Below are 26,179 nucleotides of genomic sequence, written 5' to 3'. Positions count from 1 at the left end.
TGCTATTATTGGTCCACTGGACAGTAAAGATGGAGGTATAATCCACCTTTGTCTATGATAAGTATATGGATTATTTATATGGTACTCATGATATCTTAATTTTAATTAGTTATTAACATATAACAAAAGTATCATGACCTGATTTTAAAATATCATGACCTTATAAAACCATCCTCCTCACCAGTTCAAAAACAAAGTATGTACACACATATATACAAACTATGCCAAAGACAGGCTTTATGGTAATGTCACTACTTCTCTCTACACAAGCATTAGAAAATGTAAGGGCTATCATCCCAAAGATACAGTCTTAAGGTATCCTGTTAATATACTCTTTTGTCTATAGGCTAATCCCTCACTCCTCTCAGAAAAGTCAAGTTTTTAAGTTACAGTTATGCTGTTTTATGTATTTAATTATTGACCTCAGAACTTTATTCCTATTACAAAGAACGTATTCATCAAATTCCATTCATCATTCTAAATTGTTAGTACTTAAGAATTACCCTACTTACCTGCTTTTTTTATACTGTATCTATTTACTTTTACATATAAAGACTTCAGAAGTATTACTGAGGAAAAATACAACAATATTTTACTGTTGTTGTTTTAGTCTCTAAGCAGTGTCTGACTCTTTTGCAATCCCATGGACTGTAGCCCACCAGGCTCCTCTGTTCATGGGACTTCCCAGGCAAGAATACGGGAATGAGTTACCATTTCCTCCTCCAGGGGATCTTCCTGACCCAGGGATTGAACTCACATTTCCACATATTGTCAGGTGGATTCTTTACCACTGAGCCACCAGGGAAGCCCTTATTAGTTTTATTTATTCTTTAGTTTTACAACAAAGTTTCTGATTATAAAAGCAAAATTAACTCCAACTACACTGTACAATACTGCTTAAAAGAATCTGACTTAACAAATTTTAGGACTTATTATTTAACAAAAAACAGGTATACTAAATGCCCCTCATAAATAACTGACTATTTCAAACTTATTTCTGCCTTCAGTTCAATACTCCTAGTTGTATGTGTATACACATATATACAACACAAAAACTGATAAAAAATTTTTATTTCTATTTTTTCTTTTTCTTCTCTGTTTTGAAGTATAAAATAATCTCTTCTCCTAAGGCATGTTAACAACAATAACTAGTTTCATTAGTGAACACTCAACCTGATTATGGCAACCCACTCCAGGATTCCTGCCTGGAAAATCCCATGGACAGAAGGTCCTGGAGGGTGGGCTACAGTCCATAGGGTCACAAAGAGTCAGACACGACTGAGTTACTAACAACCTGGATACTAATAATTTTTTTTTTTTTTTGGGTAACTGTCAAGAAAAATGTATTTAGAGTACTTTAAAAATCTTTTTAATTGGAAGATAACTGTTTTACAGTATTGGATCTCAGCCATAGGTTGGCAGTACTTTCTTATTTCATTTACAACTCCAAAATGATCTGAGACAAAAGCTCCTGTCTCTGAGTAACATTTAGGGTTAGTAGTCTGGGGCCTTAGACTGACTGATTTCACAGGTGTTTTTCAAGTTTAAAACACCATTTTAAAAAATATAAAACTAAGGCCACTCTCAGCTTCTGACACAGCCCACACTCTAAATAAATCCACTTCTTATTCAACTCCCCCTTCTTATTCAACTCCCCCCCAAAATACAAAATTGACAGTGAAGCTCTATGTTTAGAGAAATGAGCTAAATCAACAATGAACATATTGATAAATTGGAACCTAATTGTCTAAAACAAAAGATATATAAATAAATCTTGGATTACAGGACAGGGTAAAAATAAAGAGAAGACATCAAATTACTATATGCTTTTATCAGTGCTACTGGTAAAGCCAAAGCTGCCTCCATACATAAATTAAATACTTCAAGTTTTTACAATGCCATGGTATATACTGAACAATTATATAAATCTTCATAAATGTATTTGAATTGCCTGGTTTAATATACCTTCCTTAACTTCACTACCAACATTTTAATTAAGAAAATTTTTAATAAAAAATTAAAATTTATAAAATAATTTTAATTATTTTATAATTAAAATACATATTTATTAAAGATTTTAAAAATAAAAAAATGTTAAATTTACTGATAAGCTCGTAACCCAGAGATAACTTACTGTCCAACTTTAATCTTAATTTTTTTCATTATTTATATAAAAACTTGATTCTTACATCTTTGCAATCTTCTTTTGTACAGCTAGTTTTGATGCGTGTATCAAACCACCTAACAGTTCCATCTTCACCACAAGACAGAAAGGTATACGGGTCATTAGGTACAGTCATAATCTGAAGATGGAAAGGTAATTGTACAGGTAATGTTAGTGAACATTTAAACAGATGGCTTTGAAAAATATTACTGCTATAACATAAAATGATTAAGGCAAAAGCAACTAAGAACCATTTATTGGAATTATTTATGACTTACCCATACTATAATGCAAAATAGAGCTATACATATAGATATATGCAAAACATAACTGCTGAATTAATGTGATTCATTTACTTTCATTTGGAATCAATGTACCTCCAGATACAAAATTCTTTAAAATTATAAACGCCTTACAACATGACAAGAAAAATCTTACCCTTGGAAGCCTGTTCAAACTTTAAATAGTCAAATTTTTATGTTTTCTGGATATGAATTTACACTTGCTTTAGAAACAAAGTATAAAATTTTCTTCTCTGACAATCTTTATAAAAGCCGGTAGTGCTAAATCAAGCACTCAAACTGACCTCTCAAAAAATTTTTGAGTGATGGTAATGGTTCTATAACCACATAAAAGTACTAAATTGTCATGAAGTGTACAGTTAAAAATGGTAGGAATGGCAAATGTTACATTATGCATATTTTACAAAAAATTAAATTTTTTAAAGAAATGAAACATTTTAGAAATTCCTGTATCTATTTCTGGTTTAGCAATAAGACTATAAGTTGAGGCTCTGTGTACCCTCCTATCCAACATATTCCCCCACCCTTCTCTGTCCCAAGAAATAGAAACTACCAAAATTGGGTGTTTAGCAATCCCACAGAGACTTTTATGCACCCATAAACAATGAAAAGTAGGTTCCCATGTTTTAAAACTTTGTATACACAAAAAGGTATTCGGATTAACTAGTCTTCAAGGAAAAAAAATTATATTTGTATTAATTAGGTATTTATTAGGATTTGTATTTATTAGGATTAAATACAAATTATAATCCTAAGTAAATATCACTAGGCATTACTGGAATGACCAAAACGAAAGGGATTTGATAATATCAAATGTCACTGAGGATACAGAACAACTATGACCCAGCAATTCCACTACAAATAAATGTCTGCATAAAGTCACCTAAAGATGTGTACTATAATGTTCAAGGCAGCACGATTCATATCAAATACTTGAAAGAACCCAAATAACCAGAAAGACAATAGGAAGAGAAATTTTGATTTATTCTTAAAATAAAATACTAAAGCAAAAACAATAAACACATTATTTTCAAGTTACATAAAACTAGTGAGTAAAAGTAAGAAAATTTCTTGCCAGAAACGAGTGGAGTAACATCTTTAAAGCAGCAAAAGAAAAAAACTGTCAAACTAGAACTCTATATCCACAGAAATATCTTTTTAAAACAAAAATAAAAGACTTTTTCAAAAATAAAAAAGCTGAAAGATTATTCAATAACATAGAAGTTAGCAAAGGACACCTCTTACCTATCAACCACTATTTTCATAAGAGTTTATATGCAACTCAGCCATATCAAGTCATTTACATATTACCCAAGTCTGTTTTCCTCATACAATGACATATTTGAGTAGTTGTGATAGATTATATGGCTCCCAAAGCCTAAAATATACACTATACACTATCCTGTTACAGGATAATTTTCTGTAAAACCCTTGCATTAATAGACCAGCACAATATAACTGTATTTTTTAAAATTCTTCATGTAAAAAGAAAATAATGCCAGTAGTAATCTGGATCTATGCAAAGGAATAAAAGATTGGAAATAATAAATATGTAAGTAAATATAACATATTTTTTGTTTTAAAATAATTTTAAAGATAATTAACTATTAAAGGAAGAACATTAACAACATATTAAAGAGTTCATAAAATATGTAAGAATAAAAGATTTTTAAAAAATGAATTTCTAGGGAAGGAAAAATGGAAGCAGAGTGTTGTAAGATTCTTATACCATATTTGAAGTGGTACAATATTACTTGATGGTACACTGTGATAAAGTTTATGATGTGTAATTCCTAAAGCATACACTAAAACAACAACAAAGAGTCACAGCTAATATATCAATAAAGGAGATAAAGTAGAATCACAAAAATACTCAGTTCTTCTAGAAGAAGACAGGAAAATTGACGGAACAGAAAAAGAGAAAAAACAAAACCCAAGACACAAAATTTAAATTCAGCAACTTCTATATCAATTATATGAACTGTAAATGATTAAACAGCCCAATTAAAAAGCAGATATTGCTAGACTGGATTAAAAAAAAAACTATAACTTGATTATAAGAATGAAATATAAAACCACAGATAGGTAGACTAGAAGTAAAAGGATAGAGGAAAGAAATATCGCAATAACTGCAAAGATGAGAAAGCTAGATCTGCTGCGTGTGTCATATGTGTGTTTGTCACTCAGTCGTGTCCAACTCTGTGATACGATGGAGTATAGCCCGCCAGGCTCCTTTGTCCACGGAATTCTCCCGGCAACAATACTAGAGTGGGTAGCCAATCCCTTCACCATGGGATCTTCCCGATCCTGGGGTCAAGCCCAAGTCTCCTGCATTGCAGGCAGATTTTTTACCATCCAAGCCACCGGAAAGTCCCAGATTTGCTATATAAACAGCAAATTTCAAGGCAAAGAGTATAATGGGAATAAAGAGAGTCATTTTACAATTATAAATGAGTCAATCCATGAACAGAAACATTAAAATCCTGAATGTTTAGGTACTTAAAAATAGATCTTCAAAATATATGAAGCAAAAATTGAGGACTGAGGAGAAATCAACAATACGAAAATATTAGATTTCAACATTCACCTTTCAATAACTGATAGAACAAGTTATCAGAAAATCAATAACTACATAGAAGAACTGAACGTGGTTATCAGCCACTTATTGATATAATTGATACTTATGGAACATTCCACAAACAAAAAAAATAACACTTTTTAAATGCATAAGATAAATTTACCGATAGACTATATTCTGGGATGTAAAATCAGACTGATTAAAGTTAAAAAGATTCAAAAAATTAAATAGATTTTTAAAAATTTAAAAGATTCACATCATATAAAGTACATATTTAACTATAAATTAAACATCAGAAATCAGTCCATACAAAGACAGTTAAGCAAATGATTAAAACACCTTCAACTGCAATAACCCAAAGGGGAAAAATAACTCAAATGTTCAAATATTTCCAAGTATTTGGAAACTAAATGACATACTTCTCAATAAACAATGAATCAAGAAAGAAATCACAATGGAAATTAGAAAATACATTTAATACAAGAGAAATGAAAGTTCAGTATATCAAAATTAGGAAAACCTAAGGAAATACTCAGATTTCCCCAGTGGCTCAGCAATAAAGAAACTGCCTGCAATGCAGGAGACGCAGGTTTGATGGATCCCTGGGTGGGGAAGATCCCCTGGAGGAGGGAATGGCAACCCACTGCAGTAACCTTGCCTGGAAAATGCCATAGACAGAGGAGCCTGGTGGGCTACAGTTCATGGGGTCCGTGGAGGAGTCAGATACTACTGAGCAACTAAAAAACAACAAAGAAACTACCCAGCAACTAAAAAACAACAAAGAACTACTCAGTGGAAATTTTGTTTTACTTGTTGCCTCTATTGGAAAGGATAAAGGTCTCAAATCAGTCACTTCAGCCTCTACTTGAAGAAACTAGAACAAAGAGAACATTGAAACCCACCACAGTAAAAAGAGAAGGAAAAAGTAGATATCAAAAACAGAAAAAGAAAACAGGAAAGTAGAGAAAATCATGGAAACCAAAGTTGGTTCTTAGAGATGATCATTAAAAGCAACTGAATCTATCAGGCTGATAAGAAAAATAAAAAGGCAATACAAACTATCAATATCACAAATGTTAGAGGTGGTATCACTATAGATTCTACAGATGTTAAAAGGATAAGAGGACTTTTCCTGGTGTCTAATGGCTAACACTCCCTACTCCCAACACAGGGAGCCCAGGTCCAATCCTTAGTAGTGAGCTAGGTCGCACACACTACAATTATTAAGACTGTGCTTCCCTGGTAGCTCAGCTGGTTCAGAATCTGCCTGCAAAGCAGGAGATCTGGGTTCATTTCCTGGATTGGGAAGATTCCCCTGGAGGAGAGCGCTCATATTCTTGCCTGGAGAATCCCTATGGACCGAAGAGCCCAGCAGGCTACAGTTCATGAGCTCGCAAAGAGTCAGGCACAACTGAGAGAATAAGCACAGCACAGCAAATAAACAAAAATATTAAAAAAAAAAAGCATAGTGAGTACTGTGAACAACTAACACCCACAAACTCAGTAACATAGGCGAAAGACAGGTTCCTTAAAATGGGTAACATACTGAACCTATTAAAGCATAAAGATACAGCCTGAATAACCAAATATTCACTTTAAGAATTAAATATGTAGTTATAAACATCTTACAAAGAAAACTCCAGGATCACATGGCTTTATTGGTAAATGTTCCCAAAGGTATAGAAACAAATACTTCTATACAAAAAATGAAACGGACAAACATTACAAGTTACCCCAACGAATCAGCATTATGCTGACAACAATAGATAGTGCTTAGGAACACATCTGCAAAAAAAAAAAATAAACCTTAACAAAATAAACACAACAACACAGAAAATGGGTAATATATAAAATATGACTATGTGAGGTTCATCACTGGAATGCTAAATTGGTATTAACATTTGAAAAATAAATGTAGCTCACTGTGTTAAGAAACTAAAAGAAAAAATATATAATTTTTTTTCAAATAATGAAGAGAAAAACATTTGACAAAACCCAACATCCATTCCTGGTAAGTTTAATATATAAATAGAAAGGAATTAACTGGATAAAAAAGTATTACTAAAATATACTTGCTGTTATACTTAATAGTGAAACATCAAAGATCAGGAAGAATGTTTAGTCTTACTATTTTTATTCAATATTGAACTGAAAATTCTAATAACAACAAAAAGAAATAAAAGAAGTCCAGATGGGAAAAAAAAAGTAAAAGTGTCTCTATATTCACAGATGACATAATCATCTAAGCAGAAAATTTCTATGTGATTTTTTTCCTAAAAAGTTATTGAAACTAGTAAGTGAATACAGCAAAACAGGGGAATACAAGATTGAACATGAAAACACTAGCAACAAAACCATCAGAAATTAACATTTTAAAAATAGTACCATCTACAATAATATGACAAATATGAAACATTTAAGAGTAAGTCCTAAGACACACAAACGTAAGTCACAAAGCACTGCCAGTGGCATAGAGCCCGCGTAAGGGAGACATGCCGCGACCACAGACTGGGTGAGCAGCGCTGTCGGTGCTCCCCAAGCCGACACACAGACTCAGATAAACCACAGGAGAGCTGCAGTGAGCACTGGCCATTACCAGAGTCATGTGGAAACACAGAATCTAAAATACCTCAAACAATTTCAAAAAAGAAGAAAGGACTTATACTACCTGGTTTTAAGAGTTAATATTAAGTTACAGCAATAAAAACAGGGTGGTACATGCATAGTGATTAATCACTGGAAGAGAAAAAGATACTGCCCAGAAAGAGACAAAAATAGATATGGTCAAATGACCTATGATAATGATGCAAAAAAAGTTCAGAGCCGAGAAGCAATGTTGGAAAACTGGATAGCCACATGCAAAATAATGGACTTAAAGCAGTATCTCAGACTTCAGTAAAAAACTAACACAAAATGGATTATCAATCTAAATGGAAAACATAAAACTACAGAACTTTTAGGAGAAAATTTTTGTGACATTTGGTGAAATAAAGATTTTTTACTCATGACATTGGCTCCCCCTCCTCCAAATAATAAACTTGATAAAACGGACTTCTTTAAAATTAAAAAATTTCTTTTTGAAAGACAGTGTAAACAAAATGAAAAGACTAGCCACTGACTCTGAGGAAAAAAATTATAAGTCAAATGCCTGAAAAATATACAGAACAAACTTTTAAAACCCCTCAAAATTCAATAATAAGAATTAAAACAATGGGCAAGGGCTTCCCTGATGGTCCGGTGTCTAAGACACTGCCCTAATAACACAGTGGGCCTGGTTCAATCCCTGATCGGGGAACTAGATTCTACATGCTGCAACCAAGAGGTCACACGCCTCTTAGCTGCCACTGCAACTTAAAAGATCCTGCATTCCACAAGACCCAGAGCAGCCAAATAAAGAAATAAAAATGTTTTTTTAAAAAATGGGCAAAAGACTGAACAGACAATTCACCAAAGAAGCACATGAAGAAATGGGAAAACATGACTCAAACAAAAGAATAAAGTAAATCTCCAGAAACTGACTCTAATAAAATGCAGATATATGAATTACCTAAAAAAGAACTGCAAGTAATGGTAATAAACAGATTCAATACGCTATGTGCATGTGAGTGTGTGCACTAGGTCGCTTCAGGCATTTCTGATTCTGCAATCCCATGGACTGTAGCCAGCCAGGCTCCTCTGTTCATGGGATTCTCCAGGCAAAAATACTGGAGTGGGTTGCCATGTCTTCTTCAGGGGATGTTCCTGACCCAGGGATTGAACCCAGGTCTCTCATATCTCCTGAATTTGCAGGTGGGTTCTTTACTACTAGTGGCACATGGGAAGCCCCAATATGCTACAAGGGAATACAAATAGATAACTAAACAAAATCAGGAAAACAATGCATGAACAAAATGAGAATATTACCAGGGAGAAAGAAACTGGAAAAATGAGAGAAACAGAAATTACAGAGTTGAAGAATGTAACTAAATTCACTAGAGGAGGATCAACAACAGGCTCAATCAGGCAGAAAAAAGAAACAGCAAATTCAAAAACTGCCATTTGAAATTACGAAGTCAAGAACAAAAGAAGAATGAAGAAAATTGAAAAAATCCTAAGGGAACTTAGAGGATAACACTAAGATGACCAATATTTCCACTATGGAATTTCCAGAAGGAAAAAGGCGGAGGGGATGGAAAGCTTATCTGAAAAAATAATGGCCAAAAACTTCTCAAATCTGAGGGAAAAAAAGAACATCCAGATTCAAGAAACTCAGGAACTTCAACTAGGATGGACCCAAAGAGGCCCAAATCAAGACCCACTATAAACTACTTGTCAAAAGTAAGTTAATCTTGAAAGCTGCAAAAGTAACATGAACCATTACATATAAAGGAGCTCCCACTAGATCAGTGGGTTTTCTCAACAGAAACATTACCTGTCAGAAGGGAGTAGGATAATATATTCCAAGTGCTAAAAGAAAAAACCTGCAAACCAAGAATACTATATCCCCCAAAATTATCCACTACAACTGAAAGGGAAATAAAGACCTTCTCAGATAAAAAGTACAGAAGGTTATCACAAGACCTGTCTTACAAGAACTGCTAAACAAAGTCTTTCAAGTGGAAATTAAAGACACTAGACAGCAATACACAGCATATGATAATAAAAAGATTGTCACAAAAGTAAATATACAAATACAGAAATCTGTAATACTGTACTGGTGGTGCAAAATCACTTTTAATTTAGGTATAGAATTTAAAAAATAGAAGCATTAAAAGTTATTATGCTTTTATGGTGTTTGTGACACTGGTAACAAAGCGGGATAAGGATGTAAAGGAACAGAATTTTTGTATGTGTTTTAAGTTAAACTGTTCTCAGTGCAAGACAGATTTTGTAACTAAGTTTCATGTAGTCCTCATAATGAACACAATGAAAAAAATCTATAAAATATGCCCCCAAAAAGGAGTTAAAGCATGCCGCTACAAAAGAAAGAGCAATAACAACAATAAAACATAAGAGAAAGCAGACAAGAGAGAAAAAGAGTGAACAAATATTTGTAGGACATACAGAAAAAAATTTTTAAATGGCAGGAGTGACTATTTTCCTATCAGTAACTACTTTAAATGTAAACGGTACAGTACTAAGGGGGAAGTTTATAGTAATAAATATCTACATTAAAAAAGATTTCAAATCAACCACCTAACTTTACACTTCAAAGAACTGAAAAATAACAAATTAAAGCCAAAGTTAATAGAGGAAGGAAATAATAAAGATTAGAGCAGAAATAAATGATACAGAGAACAAAAAAAAAGTAATTAAGTTTTTTTAAAGAGCATCAAAATCAACAAACCCTCACTGAGACTAACAAGAAAAAAGTAACATAATTCAACAAAAGTCTGAAATAAAAGAGGAAACATTACAACTTATACCACAGAAATAAAAAGGATCCTGAGACTATGAACACCACAAATGGAATGACAGAAGAAATTAAGAAATTTTTAGAAACATACAGCTTACCAAGACTAAAAGATAGATAAACAAAGGGACAAACCAAACAAACCAACACTACAGTAAGGAGACTGAATCAGTAAACAAAACACCTGAAGAAAGGGAAGCTCAGACCAGATGGCTTGAAAACATGTATATTTAAAAATTTTTCTTCCAAGGAGCAAGCACCTTTTAATTTCATGGCTGTAGTCACCATCTGCAGTGATTTTGGAGCCCCCCAAAATAAAATCTGTCACTGTTTTCATTGCTTCCCCATCTATCTGCCATGAAGTGATGGGACTAGATGCCATGACCTTAGTTTTCTGAATGTTGAGCTTCAAGCCAACTTTTTAACTCTCCTCCTTCACTGTCGACAAGAGGCTCTTCAGTTCTTTGATTTCTGCCTTATCATAAGGGTGGTGTCATCTGCATATCTGAGGTTACTGATATTTCTCCCGGCAAACTTGATTCCAGCTTGTGCTTCATCCAGCCATGTATGAATTCATTAATCCATGAAATTAAGACACTTGCTCCTTGGAAGAGAAGTTATGACCAACCTAGCCAGCATATTAAAAAGCAGAAACGTTACTTTGCCAACAAAGGTCATCTAGGCAAAGCCAGGGTTTTTTCCAGTGGTCATGTATGGATATGAGAGTTGGACTATTAAGAAAGCTGAGCACAGAAGAACTGTTGTTTTTGAACTGTGGTGTTGGAGAAGACTCTTGAGAGTCCCTTGGACTGCAAGGAGATAAAACCAGTCCACCCTCAAGAAAATCAGTCCTGGGTGTTCATTGGAAGGACTGATGTTAAACTCCAATACTTTTGCCACCTGATGTGAAGAACTGACTCACTGGAAAAGACCCTGATATTGGGAAAGAATGAAGACAGGTAGAGAAGGGGACGACAGAGGATGAAATGGTTGGATGGCATCACCAACTCAATGGACATGAGTTTGGATAAACTCCGGGAATTGGTGATGGACAGGGAGGCCTGGTGTGCTGCGGTTCATGGGGTCGTGAAGAGTCGGACACCACTGAGAGACTGAACTGAACTGAAATAAAAATTCTCAGCAAAATGCTAATTAAAAAAACTCCAACATAGTAACATACTAACAAGATTATTCATCATGGTCAAGTGGAATTTACTTTTGGAAGGCAAGGATGGTTAAACATACACAAGTTATTAAACGTAATTTCATCATAATAACAGAATGAACAAAGCCAGTGGAGGAGATGGAATTCCAGCTGAGCTACTTCAAATCCTAAAAGATGATACTGTTCAAGTGCTGAACTCAGTATGTCAGCAAATTTGGAAAACTCAGAGGACTGGAAAAGGTCAGTCTTCATTCCAATCCCAAAGAAAGGCAATGCCAAAGAATGTTTAAACTACTATACAATGTTACTACCATACAACTACCATACCACTCATTTCACACGCTAGTAAGGTTATACTCAAGATCCTTCAAGCTAGGCTTCAGCAGTACATGAACCAAGAACTTTCACATGTAAAAGCAGGATTTAGGAAAGGCAGAGGAACCAAAGATCAAATTGCCAACATTCATTGGATCATAGAGAAAGCAGGAAATTCCAGAAAAACATCTATTTCTGTTTCAATGATTATGTTAAAGCCTCTCACTGTGTGAATCACAACAAACTTGAAAATTCTTAAAATAATGGGAATACTAGACCACTTTATCTGTCTCCTGAGAAACCTGTATGTGGTCAAGAAGCAGAAAGTTAGAGCCTTACATGAAACAACTGAATGGTTCAAAGTTGGGAAAGGGGTATGACAAGGCTCTATACTGTCAACCTTAACTCATTTAAAGAGTATATCATGCGAAACGCTGAGCTGGATGAATCACCAGCTGGAATCAAGATTGCCGGGAGAAACATCAATAACCTCAGATACAAAGATGATGCCACTCTTAACATCAGAAAGTGAAGAGGAAGTAAAGAGCTTCTTGATGATGGTGAATGAGCAGAGTGAAAAAAGCTGGCTTAAACTCTACATTCAAAAAGCTAAATAAGATTATGGTATCTAGTCCCATCACTTCATGGCAAATAGAAGGGCAAAAAGTAGAAACATTAACAGATTTCAATTTCCTGGGCTCCAAAATCACTGTGGACAGTAATTGTAGCCATGAAATTAAAAAAGATGACTGCTCCTTGGAAGGAAAGCTATGACAAACCTAGGCAGTGTATTAAAAAGCAAAGATCAGTTTGCCGACAAAGGTATATATAATCAAAAATATGGTTTTTCCAGGAGTCATGTATGGATGTGAGAGTTGGATCCTAAAGAAGGTTGAGCACCAAAGAATTGAATGCTGAGTACTTTATGGTGGTGCTGCAGAAGACTTCTGAGAGTCCCTTGGGATGCAAGGAGATCAAACCAGTCAGTCCTAAAGGAAATCAGTCCTGAATATTCACTGGAAGAAATGATGCTGGAGCTGAAGCTACAATACTTTGGCCACCTGAAGAGCAGACTCACTGCAAAACATCCTGATGCTGGGAAAGATTCAAGGCAAGACGAGAAGGGGGTGGCAAATGATGAGATGGTTATATAGCATCACCGAATCAATGGACAGGGATCCATTTGAGAAAATTTAGGAAATAGTGATTTTGAGAAAACTCTGGAAGATAATGAAGGACAGACAAGCCTGGTGTACTGCTGTCCATGGGGTCACAAAGAGTCAGACAGGACTTAGCAACTGAACAAGAGCAAATCAAAATCTAAACACAAAAGACAAAACAATAATCTTTCTAAAAGAGAATCTAAAACAGAAGAACATCTCCATAACATTCAGAAAGGAAAAGATTTTTTTGAGCAGGATACAGAAAGCAGGTACAATTTTTTTTTTGTAAAAAGACCAATATATTAGACAACACAGAGAACTTTTGTTCATGAAAAGATACAATCAGGAGAGTGAAAATACAACCACAGAGTTGGAAGAGATAGTTTCACATGCTGAAGGTGAAAGAAATTCCAATAAATCAACAGTAATAATGAAATAAAATGGAGAACCCAATAGAAAGATTAGGAAAGAATTCTGAATAGGCACTTAACAAAACAGTATATCTAAATAACCAATAATCTATGCAGTAACCTCAGCAGTAACAACAGTAAAAGGCATTTAAATAAGCCTGTTTAAAATTAGAGATTAACCATATTTACTGTTGGCAAAGATGAGGAGCAAAAGGAATTCTTCTTATACGCTCTTGGTGGGAACGTACGCTGTTACACTTTGGAAAAGCACTTGGCACTATCTCTAAAATAAACAAATACATATCCTATGACAGAAAAAGTTTACTTCTAAACATAAATATACTGAAAGTCATGTAAAGTATGTTCTTCAAAATAGAAATCAAATTTAAAATTTTCATCAGCAGAACAGATCCATCAGCTGTGGTTTATTCACACAATCAAACACTAAAAAGCAGTGAAAATAAACACACTATAGTGGTACCCAACATGGATGAGTTCCACAAATGTAAGGTAAGATTCTGTTCAGCAAATGATATCAAATTTAAAAATAAACAAAAGACCATTTAATATGACTCACTGCATATAATGTTCAAAAACAAAAAAACTAAAGTGGTTAGAAAAATAAGATGATGGAAATCAGGATAAAGCAGCTTCAGGAAGTCCTTAATGCCTTATATTTCTTGATCTTTGTGGCTGTTACATGAACAAATTCACTTTGTGATAATTTACTGAGATATACTCAGTGTTTCGTACTTTTCCTTTATGTTTTGTACTTCAATGGGGGAAAAAAGTTTAATGCTAGATGGAATAAGAAGGTCTTAACATATATCTAAGCAGAATTCCAGAATAAAAAAAATTCAGAGAATGGTAAAGAACTAAAAACTTATTATTTATAAATTTCCCTCATTTTTCAAGATTCCAATTTTTCAGACTAAGAAAACATATAAATTCCAAGAAATATCAAAAGGAAATCCATACCTCGATACACTGTTGTGACATCAATGAAGGAAAAAAAAAAAAAAAAAACACAAAGAAAAACAGAATTAAATTCAGTCAAGGAAGAGATAACTTAAATACAAAGGTATCACAATTAAACTGTTGATTTGACTGCTCAACTTCAAAAGTAAAGTCAGAATACAGTGGAATATCACCTGAAATAGAGTACCTGTCAAACTAGAAGCCTGTATCTAGTAAGACTACCTCTGAAGAACTGACATAAAAAAGGTATTTTCTAGAAAAGGATGAAAAGGGAAGAAGTGAATGATATAAAAGGAAAATAGGACTAAAATGGTTTTATATCTGCAAACTCTGACTTAAAGGAACTGGTAAAGAATGTACTTTAGCTCTGGAGCACTAGCACAATGGCATCTGGCTGCAAAATTGGCCCGTGCATCCACAACAGTGACCTGGCCAGTTTAGGGGCCGAGTACCTTCAGGTGTTGAACTCTGAGGCTTATTATCTGCACCTGGATGTAACAGACGGGCATTTTGTTTCCAACATCACCTTTGGTCACCCCGTGGTAGAAAGCCTCCAAAAGCAGCTAGGCCCGGACCCTTCCTTTGACATGCGCATGATGGTGTCCAGGCCAGAACAGTGGGTAAAAACCGATGGCTGTAGCAGGAGCCAATCAACATACCTTTCATCTAGAGGCTACTGACAACCCAGGAGCTTTGACCAAAGACATTCAAGAGAATGGAATGAAGGCTGGCCTTGCTATCAAACCAGGAACTACAGTTGAGTATTTGACACCATGGGCTAATCAATCAGATAGATATGGCCTTGGTTATGACAGTGAAACATGGGCTTGTAGGGCAGAAACTCATGAAAGATATGATGCCAAAGGTTCACTGGTTGAGGACCCAGTTCCCATCTTTGGACACTGAGGTTGATGGTGGAGTAGGTCCAGACACCATCCATAAATGTGCAGAGGCAGAGGCTAACACAGCTGTGTCTGGCAGTGCCGTTATGAAGAGTGAAGACTCCAGATCTGTGATCAACCTGTTAGAAAATGTTTGCTCAGAAGCTGCTCAGAAATGTTTTCTTGATCGATGAATTCACAAGGAGCCCAGTGCTCCTGCTTATGAGATCTTTACTAGAAAACGAGAATACTGACTACCAAATCATACCACAGTTGAGGCAATGCTGCTTTTCTGGGAAATCAGTCATTCCAATGACTAAAATCCATCATGCAGAGTGTTCCAAGAGGCTGAAAATTGTAGTGTATAACTACATTTTTAGTGATGGAATTGAAAGATTAGTGTGGTAAAATATCATTTTTACTGGGAGACTTGATTTTCATAAAGAGTAAATATATGGATGCATTAAGGTTACAAGCAGAAAAAAGTGTCTTAATGCGTAAAGAAGGCATGTTAGCTACTATGAAAAAAATTTTTTTTCTAAATTTCTAAAAAGAACTGTCTTCGGTTTCTTCACTGTTTTCTGAAAGCAAAAGAAGTTCTTCAGTTTTTCCTGTTTCATGTCATTTTTGATTTGTGTACGTGTGTGATAATTAAGTTTGTATGTGTGTGATAATTAAGTTTGTATCTGCCTAGGAATAGCATACTTACTCTCCTAGCTTCAAAAACATTTGTTTTTCACTTTGCACCTTATATTTGATACATTAAAAAAAAACTGTATAATAATAAAAAAAAAAATGTGCTTTAGGTACCAAATGACCCCACACAGAAAACCTGTAACAGAAAAGGCAAAAGTACAAGCAAAAATGTAGGTAAATCTAATAATAACAGTAAATACTAATAAAACAATTATAATATTTTTGATTCAGAAGATAGACTATACCTACACTGTGAACAATATAAGCATATAAAATTAGACAAGGGATGGAAAGATTATAATGAGCTAAGGTATACACTCAGGAGAAAGGCAAAGGTACTTATTGACTTTAGACTTTGTCAACTACTCTTGTAAAATACGAATGTCTATCTTCCTTGCGATAGCAGAAACAAAATGGGCCAAAGGCAAACTTTCAAGAAATTCAGAAGGATGTCAAAAAGAGGATGGGGAAACCAATAACAGAAAATATTTTCAAATAAAAAACTTATAATAAGATATATAAATAATCCAAATATATCAGCACTCACAATAAACACAAATTGACTGAAATCTCCAGTTAAAAGCCAGATTTGTGAGAAATAGATTAAAAAAAAATCCAGCTACAGAATACTATTTTTGTAAGGATGTATCATAACATGAGGGTACAGAAGAACTGAAATTCAAGTAATGAAAAAAATATACCATGTCAGCACCATATGAGAAAACAATGAATCATTTGATACAAAGAAAATGAAATGACAAGATTACAAAAGAGCTTTCTGAAGAGTAAGCAGTTTTTCTGAACCAAAGCAATATAACTGAGTCTCAGCTTCATTTCACCTCATTTTAATTCAGCTCAGGGCTTGAGCTTATTAATAACCTTTAGGAATCAGATTCCTTTGTTTAAGTGTACTAGCATCTCTTCTGACATTTTGAAAACCAAGCCAGCAATGACGTCATATAAAACAGTGAGAAAGTGGTAATGAGATTAAAGCCTAGTATAGAGCCCTATAGCACAATAAAGAAGCATCTTTAAAGTGTGATATCTGTTTTCTTATAGTTGCTCAAGGAATTACAAACCCCATTACTATTATTCACATCTTATTCCTTAACTTCATTCACAAGCCTATCAAGGTACAGTTTCTCAAAAACTGAAATCTAGACTTTTTGTCAATAATAACTTTACTTATTTATGCATGAGTATGTACATACACACATCTATCTACACATACATACACACTTACACAAAACACATACACTTATATATATATCTCATATAGATAAATCAAAGTAATACTGTACCTCATAGGTAGTTCCATAATGGCATGTAAATTGGCACTGTCTGTTAGTTTCTGCATCTTGCTCAACATTGGTATAAAATATTACTCCATCTCCAGAGCAGGATACAATCTGCTTATCATTTGTGCATGGTAAGAACTTTGCACTAAATATATTTGCTCGGTGCCCTGAACGAATTGTTGTCAAAACCTAAAACACAGAGAGGAGTTTTTAGTAATTTATTACTAAAGAGTAAATTTATTACTAATTACTAAATTACTAAGAGTAATTTTTAGCAATTTATTATTTCCTAAAAAGAAGCATTCAAATTCAAACTTAATATAATCTTAGCCAGGAATAAATTCTCATTAACACTCTCAGCTCAAATGAAAAATTATCATTTGATTCCAAGCTATTGGGTTGGCTAAAAAGTTTGTTCAAGTTTTTGTGTAACATGGAAAATCCCAAATGAACCTTTTGGCTAACCCAATATTATAATTAGAAGAAAAAAAATCAGAATCTCACATATTTTATTTCCCTCTGAGATGTAAAGAAGATTAAGTATATCAACAGGAATAGCGCTGAAACAAAGTCCCCCTAAAACTAAGTTCCTCTGCAGAGTTTATGATTAACTTCTCTATCCAAATTTTATTTCCTGTCTACTCCAATATCTGTTTCTCTCATGACTGAGGAGAATCAAAGAAAATGGGACTGAGACCAAGCAGGAACCTGTGAGGCCATCCCAGGCATAAAAGTCAGTGTCTTCCATCTCTTGTTTGTAGGAAAACGGCTTTCAGCCTCCTAGACCTTCCCTGAGTTCCAAAAGGCAGATTCAGTTACTAATTAGAAGACAGCAAATGTAGAATGGGTTCTGGTTCTTTGCAGTAACCGTTTGATATACTTCTCTGAGTTCTACAAGAACTTAAGGCCCCTAGCCAGAAGGAGGCTGGAGATTCCTAGAACAATGTTACCTCACCACCAGCCAATCAGTGGGGGTTACACACCTGGCAGCCCTCCCCCCAAATTCTGCTTGTAAAAATTTCTTCCCTGAAAACCATGGGGAGTTTGGGTCTCTTAAGCAGGTGCCTACCTGTTCTTCTTGCATGATCCTTGCAATAAACCTTGCTCTGTTCCAAATTCTAAAATTTTGGTTTGTCTGGCCTCATTGTGCATCAGGCACACAAACGGGCTTTACAACAGTGCCTTGCAAATTAAATATGTATATTTCTACCTATTTGGTATATGTGACTCATTCATAAACTCATAGTAAATATGAAAAGACTATCTTGATTGACTTTTGAAATTGTTTCCTAAATGATTATTAAGTCATTCCCTTTCAGGATGAAAAAATAAAAACAAACTGAATCTCAAAGAATCATAAAAGTAAAGCAATAAAATGGTACAGAAGTTCCCACTTCTGTAAAGAATAAAGAAATTCCTACACCTAAATCCTTAATAATTTAAAAGATCAGAATTCCTGTGACAGAAGTATGGTTTAAAATAAACATTGCAATATTTGTAACATACATAGCAGATAAAAGACCAAATCCCCCTACAGTGCTTAAAAATTGAAAGGAAAAAAAAAGGGCAAAAGATCTGAATAAAGTCCAAAGATAAACAAATGGGCCTTAAAATTTTGAAAAAGCATCAAGTTCATATAGGAAATGCAAATTGAAACTACATTGAGATCACCAATTTCAACTTTTTAGATTAGCAAAAATTCAAAAGCTTGACAGCATACTGTATAAGTGAGTGTGGTGGGGAGGGGGACACCAAGCTCTTTAAACAATTCTGGTGGGATGCTAAATGGTGCGAGCCCAATAGAAAGGAATTTAGCAATCCCTCACAAAACTACATATGCATTAACTCTTTGATCAGACAAGTCTATTTCTAAGAATTTACTCTGAAGGTATATACATTCAACAATATACATAAAAAAAAAAAAGCAGTTATTTACTGAGTCATTCACGATAGCAAACAAAACACAGGAGACTGGCTGAATAAATTCCAGTACATCCCGACAATGTACATACAATGGAGATTTAGCGCAATGGAAGTATCTGTTGTGGTTTTGTATTTTAAAATATGCTTGAAAAAAAGGGAGAGTATGTCAGAACAGAAACACAAAGTTTCTTTAGTTCACTTTAAATGTCTTACTGAACAAAACTAACATACTACTGTAAATCAACTATACTCCAATAAAATTTTTTTAAATAAATAAAAGAACAACAACAAAAAATGTTTTACTGAACAAACTGGAGCAATTTGAGGAAATGCTCATATTTACCAAATAATGTCAATTAGTAAATGTGGAAGAAATGATAGAATTAAAAAACACTATTTGTAATGACATTATAACAACTGATTAAGGCAAGAATCAGTGAATATTGAAACCACTTTATGAAAGATAGCTATGAAAAAGAGTATTTACACAATCTCAACACACTACTCCTTAGATAAAATCACAAAGGGTAAATACACCCTCACAATGGAAAGATCAAATTTAACATCACCAGTCAGGGAACAAATTAATATCACGTACCACAACATCATCCATAGAGAATTCTTAGCAAAAATGTTTACTTTTAATCAATTCATGAAGAAACAATCGGACAAATCCAAATGGAGGGACATTCTAGGAAGTGACTTGATAGTCAATATAACAATAAAACAACATATCAATGTCATGAAAGACCAAGAAGTTGCATGAACTATTCTACAGCAGACAAAGAAAATATGACAACTAAATGAAATGCGTGATGCTGCACTGGGGGCTAGATTAAGAGATGCAAGGCAGTGCTAAAGAACATTACTGAAACAAATGGGAAAATTTGAATGTATACATATATATTGTATATATGTACATGTACTAGATGTGGATATATGTAATATACTATAGATACATGGTAATGTATATATAATATGCTGGTTTAGTCAGTAAGTCATGTCCAACTCTTGTGACCCCATGGACTATAGCCTGCCAGGCTCCTCTGTCCATGGGATTGTCCAGGCAAGAATACTGGAGTGGGTTGCCATTTCCTTCTCCAGGGGATCTTCCCAATGCAGGAATCAAGCCTGGGTCTCCTGCACTGCAGGCAGATTCTTTCCCAATTGAGATATAAAGGAAGCTATATAATATACTACAGATACTATGCATACTATAGATATGGCAGGCATATACAAGGATATGCCTGCATAACACTAAAGAGAGGATGTTACATTCAACAGTCACTGCAGTCACCCGAAATGGTTAACCCTGAGGGGAACTTAGAACAGTGATAAATAGGCTGCCAGTCATCAAGTCATCAGTCTCTGCAGACACCCCCAATGGTGTACCCTGAGGGGATTCAGGATGGCGAAAAAAAGAACCTTACAAAGTTAAGGGACAGGACAAAGGAACAATTTCATTAAGCCCAGATTCCATTATCTTCTCCAAGAAAAGAAAAAATTTATCTTCCTAAATTTATTAACCTGAGATGTTTGGGTTTTTTTAAATTAGCATTAATCTTTTGATGTTCTGATTACCTGGAGTTTTGGGAGTTGTTTTTTTCTTTTGCAGAAACTTTTATACTTATCCTGGCTCCCCTTTACCTCTTCAGAACAGCCCTTCAGAGCTATCTGAGAGGCTGTCTCCCTGGCTTAAGTCCTCAGTATGTCCACTGAATAAAACACAATTCTCAACATTGAGGATGTGCATTTTTTTAGTTGACAGTACAAAATCATATATATTATATATATAGCATACAGGCAATTCTCATTACTACTGGTAGTTGTGTTCTATAAAGTCACCACTAAGATTACACTGTTTTTAATCAATAAGTTGTGTCTGACTCTTTTGTGACTCCATGGACTATAGCCCATTGGGCTCCTCTGTCCAAGGGATTTCCCAGGCAAAATCCTGAGTGGGCTGCCACTTCCTTCTCCAAGGGATCTTTCCTACCCAGTTATCGAACATATCCTGAACTGGCATGTGGACTCTCTACCACTGAGCCACCAAGGAAGTCCTAACACTGCCTTAGCACGTGCTGTATCCATTAGCAACTGCTCCTACGGACATACAGGGTTAGGTTTCTGTGAGGCTCTGTCGCAAACTTTTCATCAACAAATCAACAAGCAACTCTGTTGTATGTGTTTGTTTAAAGACACTTTATTTAATACGTAATGTTGATTCATTAACAATGAACTTAGGGCAAAGAGTAGTATAATTCACATCTAAATATTCATTGGAAGGACTGATGCCGAAGGTGAAGCTACAATACTTTAGCCACTTGATGTGAAGAAATGAGTTATTAGAAAAGACCCTGATGCTGAGAAAGACTGAAGGCAAAAAGAAAAGGGGGAGGCAGAGGATGAGACAGTGTCACTGACTCAATGCACATGAATCTGAGAATTACGGGAGATAATGAAGAACAGGTGAGCCTGGCAGGCTGCAGTCCATGGGGTCACAGAGTTGGACACGACTGAGCGACTGGACAACAAACAGTAACAAATGAAGCTCATCTAACATATTTTCTCTATAAAGTATATTCCAGGTTTCTTATACCTAGGAAGACTAGACGGTACTCAGCAAGATAACTGGGGACCCTTTTAACCATTGAAGTCACCAACAAAAAGCACAAAAATGCAAAATGAGTGATGTTCAATATATCACAAAAAGGATGCAGTATGCTTTCAGTATTCAATGTGAAACAAGAAGCATCAAGCAGCACCTTGTTTGATCTCATCTGAGAACATGTATACTGATGTATGAGTTATGCAATTCAAATTTTTTTGCCACTCTGTACATGTGAATGGCCATCATTGACCAGAAAAGCATTGAAAGTTATTGACATGGAAGGGTAAAAATAAATTTAATGAGTTCGTAAATTTGCAAACATAGAATCTGTTAAGTAAAGAGGATCAACTCTATATTCAATATTACACATCCTGACCATGGTAACTGCATTACAGTTATATAGGATAATGTTCTTGTTCTTAGTAGACAAATGTCAGAGTATTCATGAAATGCATGACACCTCCAAATTATTCTGAAATACTTTTTTCAAAAGTCTATTTCTGGATGTTGACTGTATTACGTTTTTAACTTATCAATCAGTTTTCAAATTTAAAAAAAAATTAGGAAAAGATACATCAATTTTATTTTTGGTTTGGTTTCAAGTAAGTATGTACAATATAAGACTAATTGACAAATTCATTAACTGACAGTACGACACTAAACCAGAACATAGATAAATATTAGCAGCTAACTACCCTGACAACTTAAGTGAAGCAAATACTTAAATTTAGATACTTAAGTATTACAAGTCACTTCACCTAAGTCCTGTGTCACAAACAAGGATTGCTGAGTACGGTACAGTACTCCACTGTAAGTCTTATCTGTTGCTGATCAGTCATTCAGTTCTGTCCCACTCTCTGCAGAACTCCAGGCTTCTCTGGCCATTAACACACATTTAATTAGGGTCAGAAAAAAAAAAAAGAGAAGAGTCTTTGCACCTACATTAATCAAAGCCAATGGACAATAAAAATTGTCTGTAAAACATGTTAAACTTTTTCATTCCTCTCTCCAAGTGTAAAACACTGAGACCTGCTCAAGTAAAGTACAAGAAATAACAGAGAATAATTAATGTAAAGCTTTTAAACAAGACAGAATTACAGACTTTAATGTCATCATATATTTCAGCATAATTTATCAACTCACATATATTTCAGCATGGTTTATCAAGTAGTTAAGTACATATAATTACACACAATGTATGCTAGGTCTTTCACAGTTTTAATCCGATAGGTCTTTGACTTTAGTCACCTTCAGCAGACATTATTAACAATTTGATTTATCTCCATTCAACAGGTTTATGCATAGCTTCAAAAACAAAAGCAGGAATCTCATTCAATATACTAATGTGTGTTGGCCTATCACATATCACTCAAAAATGGAAAGAATTTATTAATCAGAGTAACAATTAGTAAAAACTGAAGTCCTTTCCACTGAACAAATCTGTTCTCTCTGAAAAACATCTCTTCATTTCAGATATCCCACTCCAAATTTATTTCCTCTCTAGTATTCCACACCTTAATAACATCACTATCCACCCACACCCAGTTGATCACTATCCACCACACCTTGACCACCTAGTTGATCAAGTCAAAAACTAACATTTCTCTTTCCTTAATCCACTATATAAGAAAGTGGCAATACTAACAAAGGCAATGCCAAATAATGCTCAAACTACTGCTCAGTTGCACTCAATATGCCAGCAAACTTGGAAAACTCAGCAGCAGCCATAGGACTGGAAAAGGTCAGTTTTCATTCCAATCCCAAAAAATATTTAAACTACCACACAATGGCACTGATCTCACACGGTAGTAAAGTAATGCTAAAAATCTTCCAAGCCAGGTTTCAACAGTACATGAAACTTGAACTTCCAGATGTTCAAGTTGGTTTTAGAAAAGGCAGAGGAACCACAGATCAAATTGCCAACATCCGCTGGATCATCGAAAAAGCAAGAGAGTTCCAGAAAAACATCTATTTCTGCTTTAGTGACTATGCCAAAGGCTATGAATGTGTGGATCACAATAAATTGTGTAAAGTTCTGAAAGAGATGAGAATACCAGACCATCTGACCTGCCTCTTGAGAAACCTATAGGCAGGTCAGGACACAACATTTAGAACTGGACATGGAACAACAAACTGGTTCCAAATAGGAAACAGAGTATGTCCAAGGCTGTATATTGCCACCTTACTTATTTAACTTACATGCAAAGTACATCACGAGGAACGCTGGGCTGGATGAAGCACACGCTGGAATCAACATTGCCGGGAGAAATATCAATAACCTCAGATATGCAGATGACACCACCCTTATGGCAGAAGGTGAAGAAGAACTAAAGAGCCTCTTGATGGAAGTAAAAAAGGAGAGTGAAAAAGTTGGCTTAAAGCTCAACATTCAGAAAACAAAGATCATGGCATCTGGTCCCATCACTTCATGGCAAATAGATGGAGAAATAGTGGAAACAGTAGCAGACTTTATTTTGGGGGGCTCCAAAATCACTGCAGATGGTGACTGCAGCCATGAAATTAAAAGGTGCTTACTCCTTGGAAGAAATGTTATGACCAAACTAGACAGCATGTCAAAAAGCAGACACATTACTTTGCCACCAAAGTTCGTCTAGTCAAGGCTATGGTTTTTCCAGTAGTCATGTATGGATATGAGAGTTGAACAATAAAGAAAGCTGAGCACTGAAGAACTGATGCTTTTCAACTGTGGTGTTGGAGAAGACTCTTGAGGATCCCGTGGACTGCAAGGAGATCCAACCAGTCTATCCTAAAGGAAATGGGTCTGAGTGTTCATTAGAAGGACTGATGCTGAAACTGAAACTCCAGTACTTTGGCCACCTGATGCAAACATACTACTCACTGGAAAAGACCCTGATGCTGGAGAAGACTGAAGGCAGAAGGAGCAGGGGTGACAGAGGATGAGATGGTTGGATGGCATCAACTCAGTGTACAGCCTAGTATGCTGTAGTCCATGGCATTGCAAAGAGTCGGACATGACTTAGGGTCTGAACTGAACTTCCCTAATTAATAGATAATTGTTGGACTAATTGTATTTATGTGTATACAGTTAAAAATTTTACCAAAGGTTGGAATTTGTTTTTAATTGTGGAAATGGGTCAATGTAATCAATAGAGAGGCATGCTACTGGAGGTAAACCGCAATAAGAAAAATTATTATTTTTCTTAATTTTAAGAAAAAACTTAAGAAATTTAAGAAAATTTCTTAAGAAATTTCTTAAGCAATTTAAGAAAAAATAGATGAGCAGGTGCAAACAGTTATAAATTTTAAAAACTGGAAGTATTTTCCTACGTATGCTTTCCTTGGATTAACAGAGTATAATCCTTTTTCAGAAAACATCTAAAACTAATGGCCAACAGAGATGTAAGTTGGCAGAGTAACAATATAAAATGAATATAACATATTGTAAAATACGATTAGCAACAAATGTGAAAGTGAACTAGCTACAATGTCTATCACTTTGCTGATCCTCAGGTTACTGTCACTCATCTAGCTGGACAAGCAGGTATTGCTTTCTTTGTGCATCAAGTTATACACAACACTTCTAAAACTTCAAGCTTGGTTCAGGAGTATCCAGTTAGAAGATATTAGCTCTTCAATCTCTTAGTAAAAATCACCCCTCCCCAAATTCACCCCTACTCCTGTCTAATTTCCTGACAGAAATTTCTTGCCTTCTTTTACTCACACTTATTGAGCACCTACTGTATAACAGATAATTTATTAAGTGTTGAGGAAACTAAAAAGAAATTGTCGTTGTCCCAAATAAGTTAGAATCTAATAGTGAGCAACATGCAAACACAAACATAGTCATTGCTGCTGCTGTTGCTGCTGCTGCTGAGTCACTTCAGTCATGTCTGATTCTGTGTGACCCCACAGACACCAGCCCACCAGGCTCCCCCGTCCCTGGGATTCTCCAGGCAAGAACACTGGAGTAGGTTGCCATTTCCTTCTCCAATGCATGAAAGGAAAAGCGAAAGTGAAGTCACTCAGTTTTGTCTGACTGTTAGCGACCCCATGGACTGCAGACTACCAAGCTCCTCCATCCATGGGATTTTCCAGGCAAGAGTACCGGAGTGGGTTGCCATTGCCATCTCCACATAGTAATTGAGTTATCCATAAAATACAAGAACATGGGGAAGGAATGCCTACATTCACCTAGAGGAAATTAGAAATTATTACATTATTTCAGATGAAGCTGAAGATCCAATACTTTGGCCACCTGATGAGAAGAACTGACTCACTGGAAAAGACCCTGATGCTGGGAAAGACTGCGGGCAGGAGGAGA

General features: G+C 35.1%; 1 protein-coding gene and 1 pseudogene across 6 annotated transcripts in view; one reads left to right on the top strand and one right to left on the bottom strand.

The window, feature by feature from the left end:
* Nucleotides 1-26,179, bottom strand: part of DCAF6 (DDB1 and CUL4 associated factor 6) — a 182,356-nt gene that overhangs the window by 96,433 nt on the left and 59,744 nt on the right. For all 6 annotated transcript variants that reach the window (XM_065946324.1, XM_065946326.1, XM_065946325.1 and 3 more), the window contains exons 4-5: nucleotides 17,346-17,531; nucleotides 2,190-2,303 (exon numbers count right to left, since the gene is read on the bottom strand). In XM_065946324.1, the coding sequence (XP_065802396.1) occupies nucleotides 2,190-2,303; nucleotides 17,346-17,531 (300 nt within the window). The remainder of the gene's footprint in view (nucleotides 1-2,189; nucleotides 2,304-17,345; nucleotides 17,532-26,179) is intronic.
* LOC136160732 (ribulose-phosphate 3-epimerase-like) lies at nucleotides 14,851-15,542 on the top strand (annotated as a pseudogene).

Source organism: Muntiacus reevesi, chromosome 1, assembly GCF_963930625.1.
Source record: "Muntiacus reevesi chromosome 1, mMunRee1.1, whole genome shotgun sequence".
NCBI lineage: Eukaryota > Metazoa > Chordata > Mammalia > Artiodactyla > Cervidae > Muntiacus > Muntiacus reevesi.
This window is presented reverse-complemented; position numbering and strand designations above follow the sequence as displayed.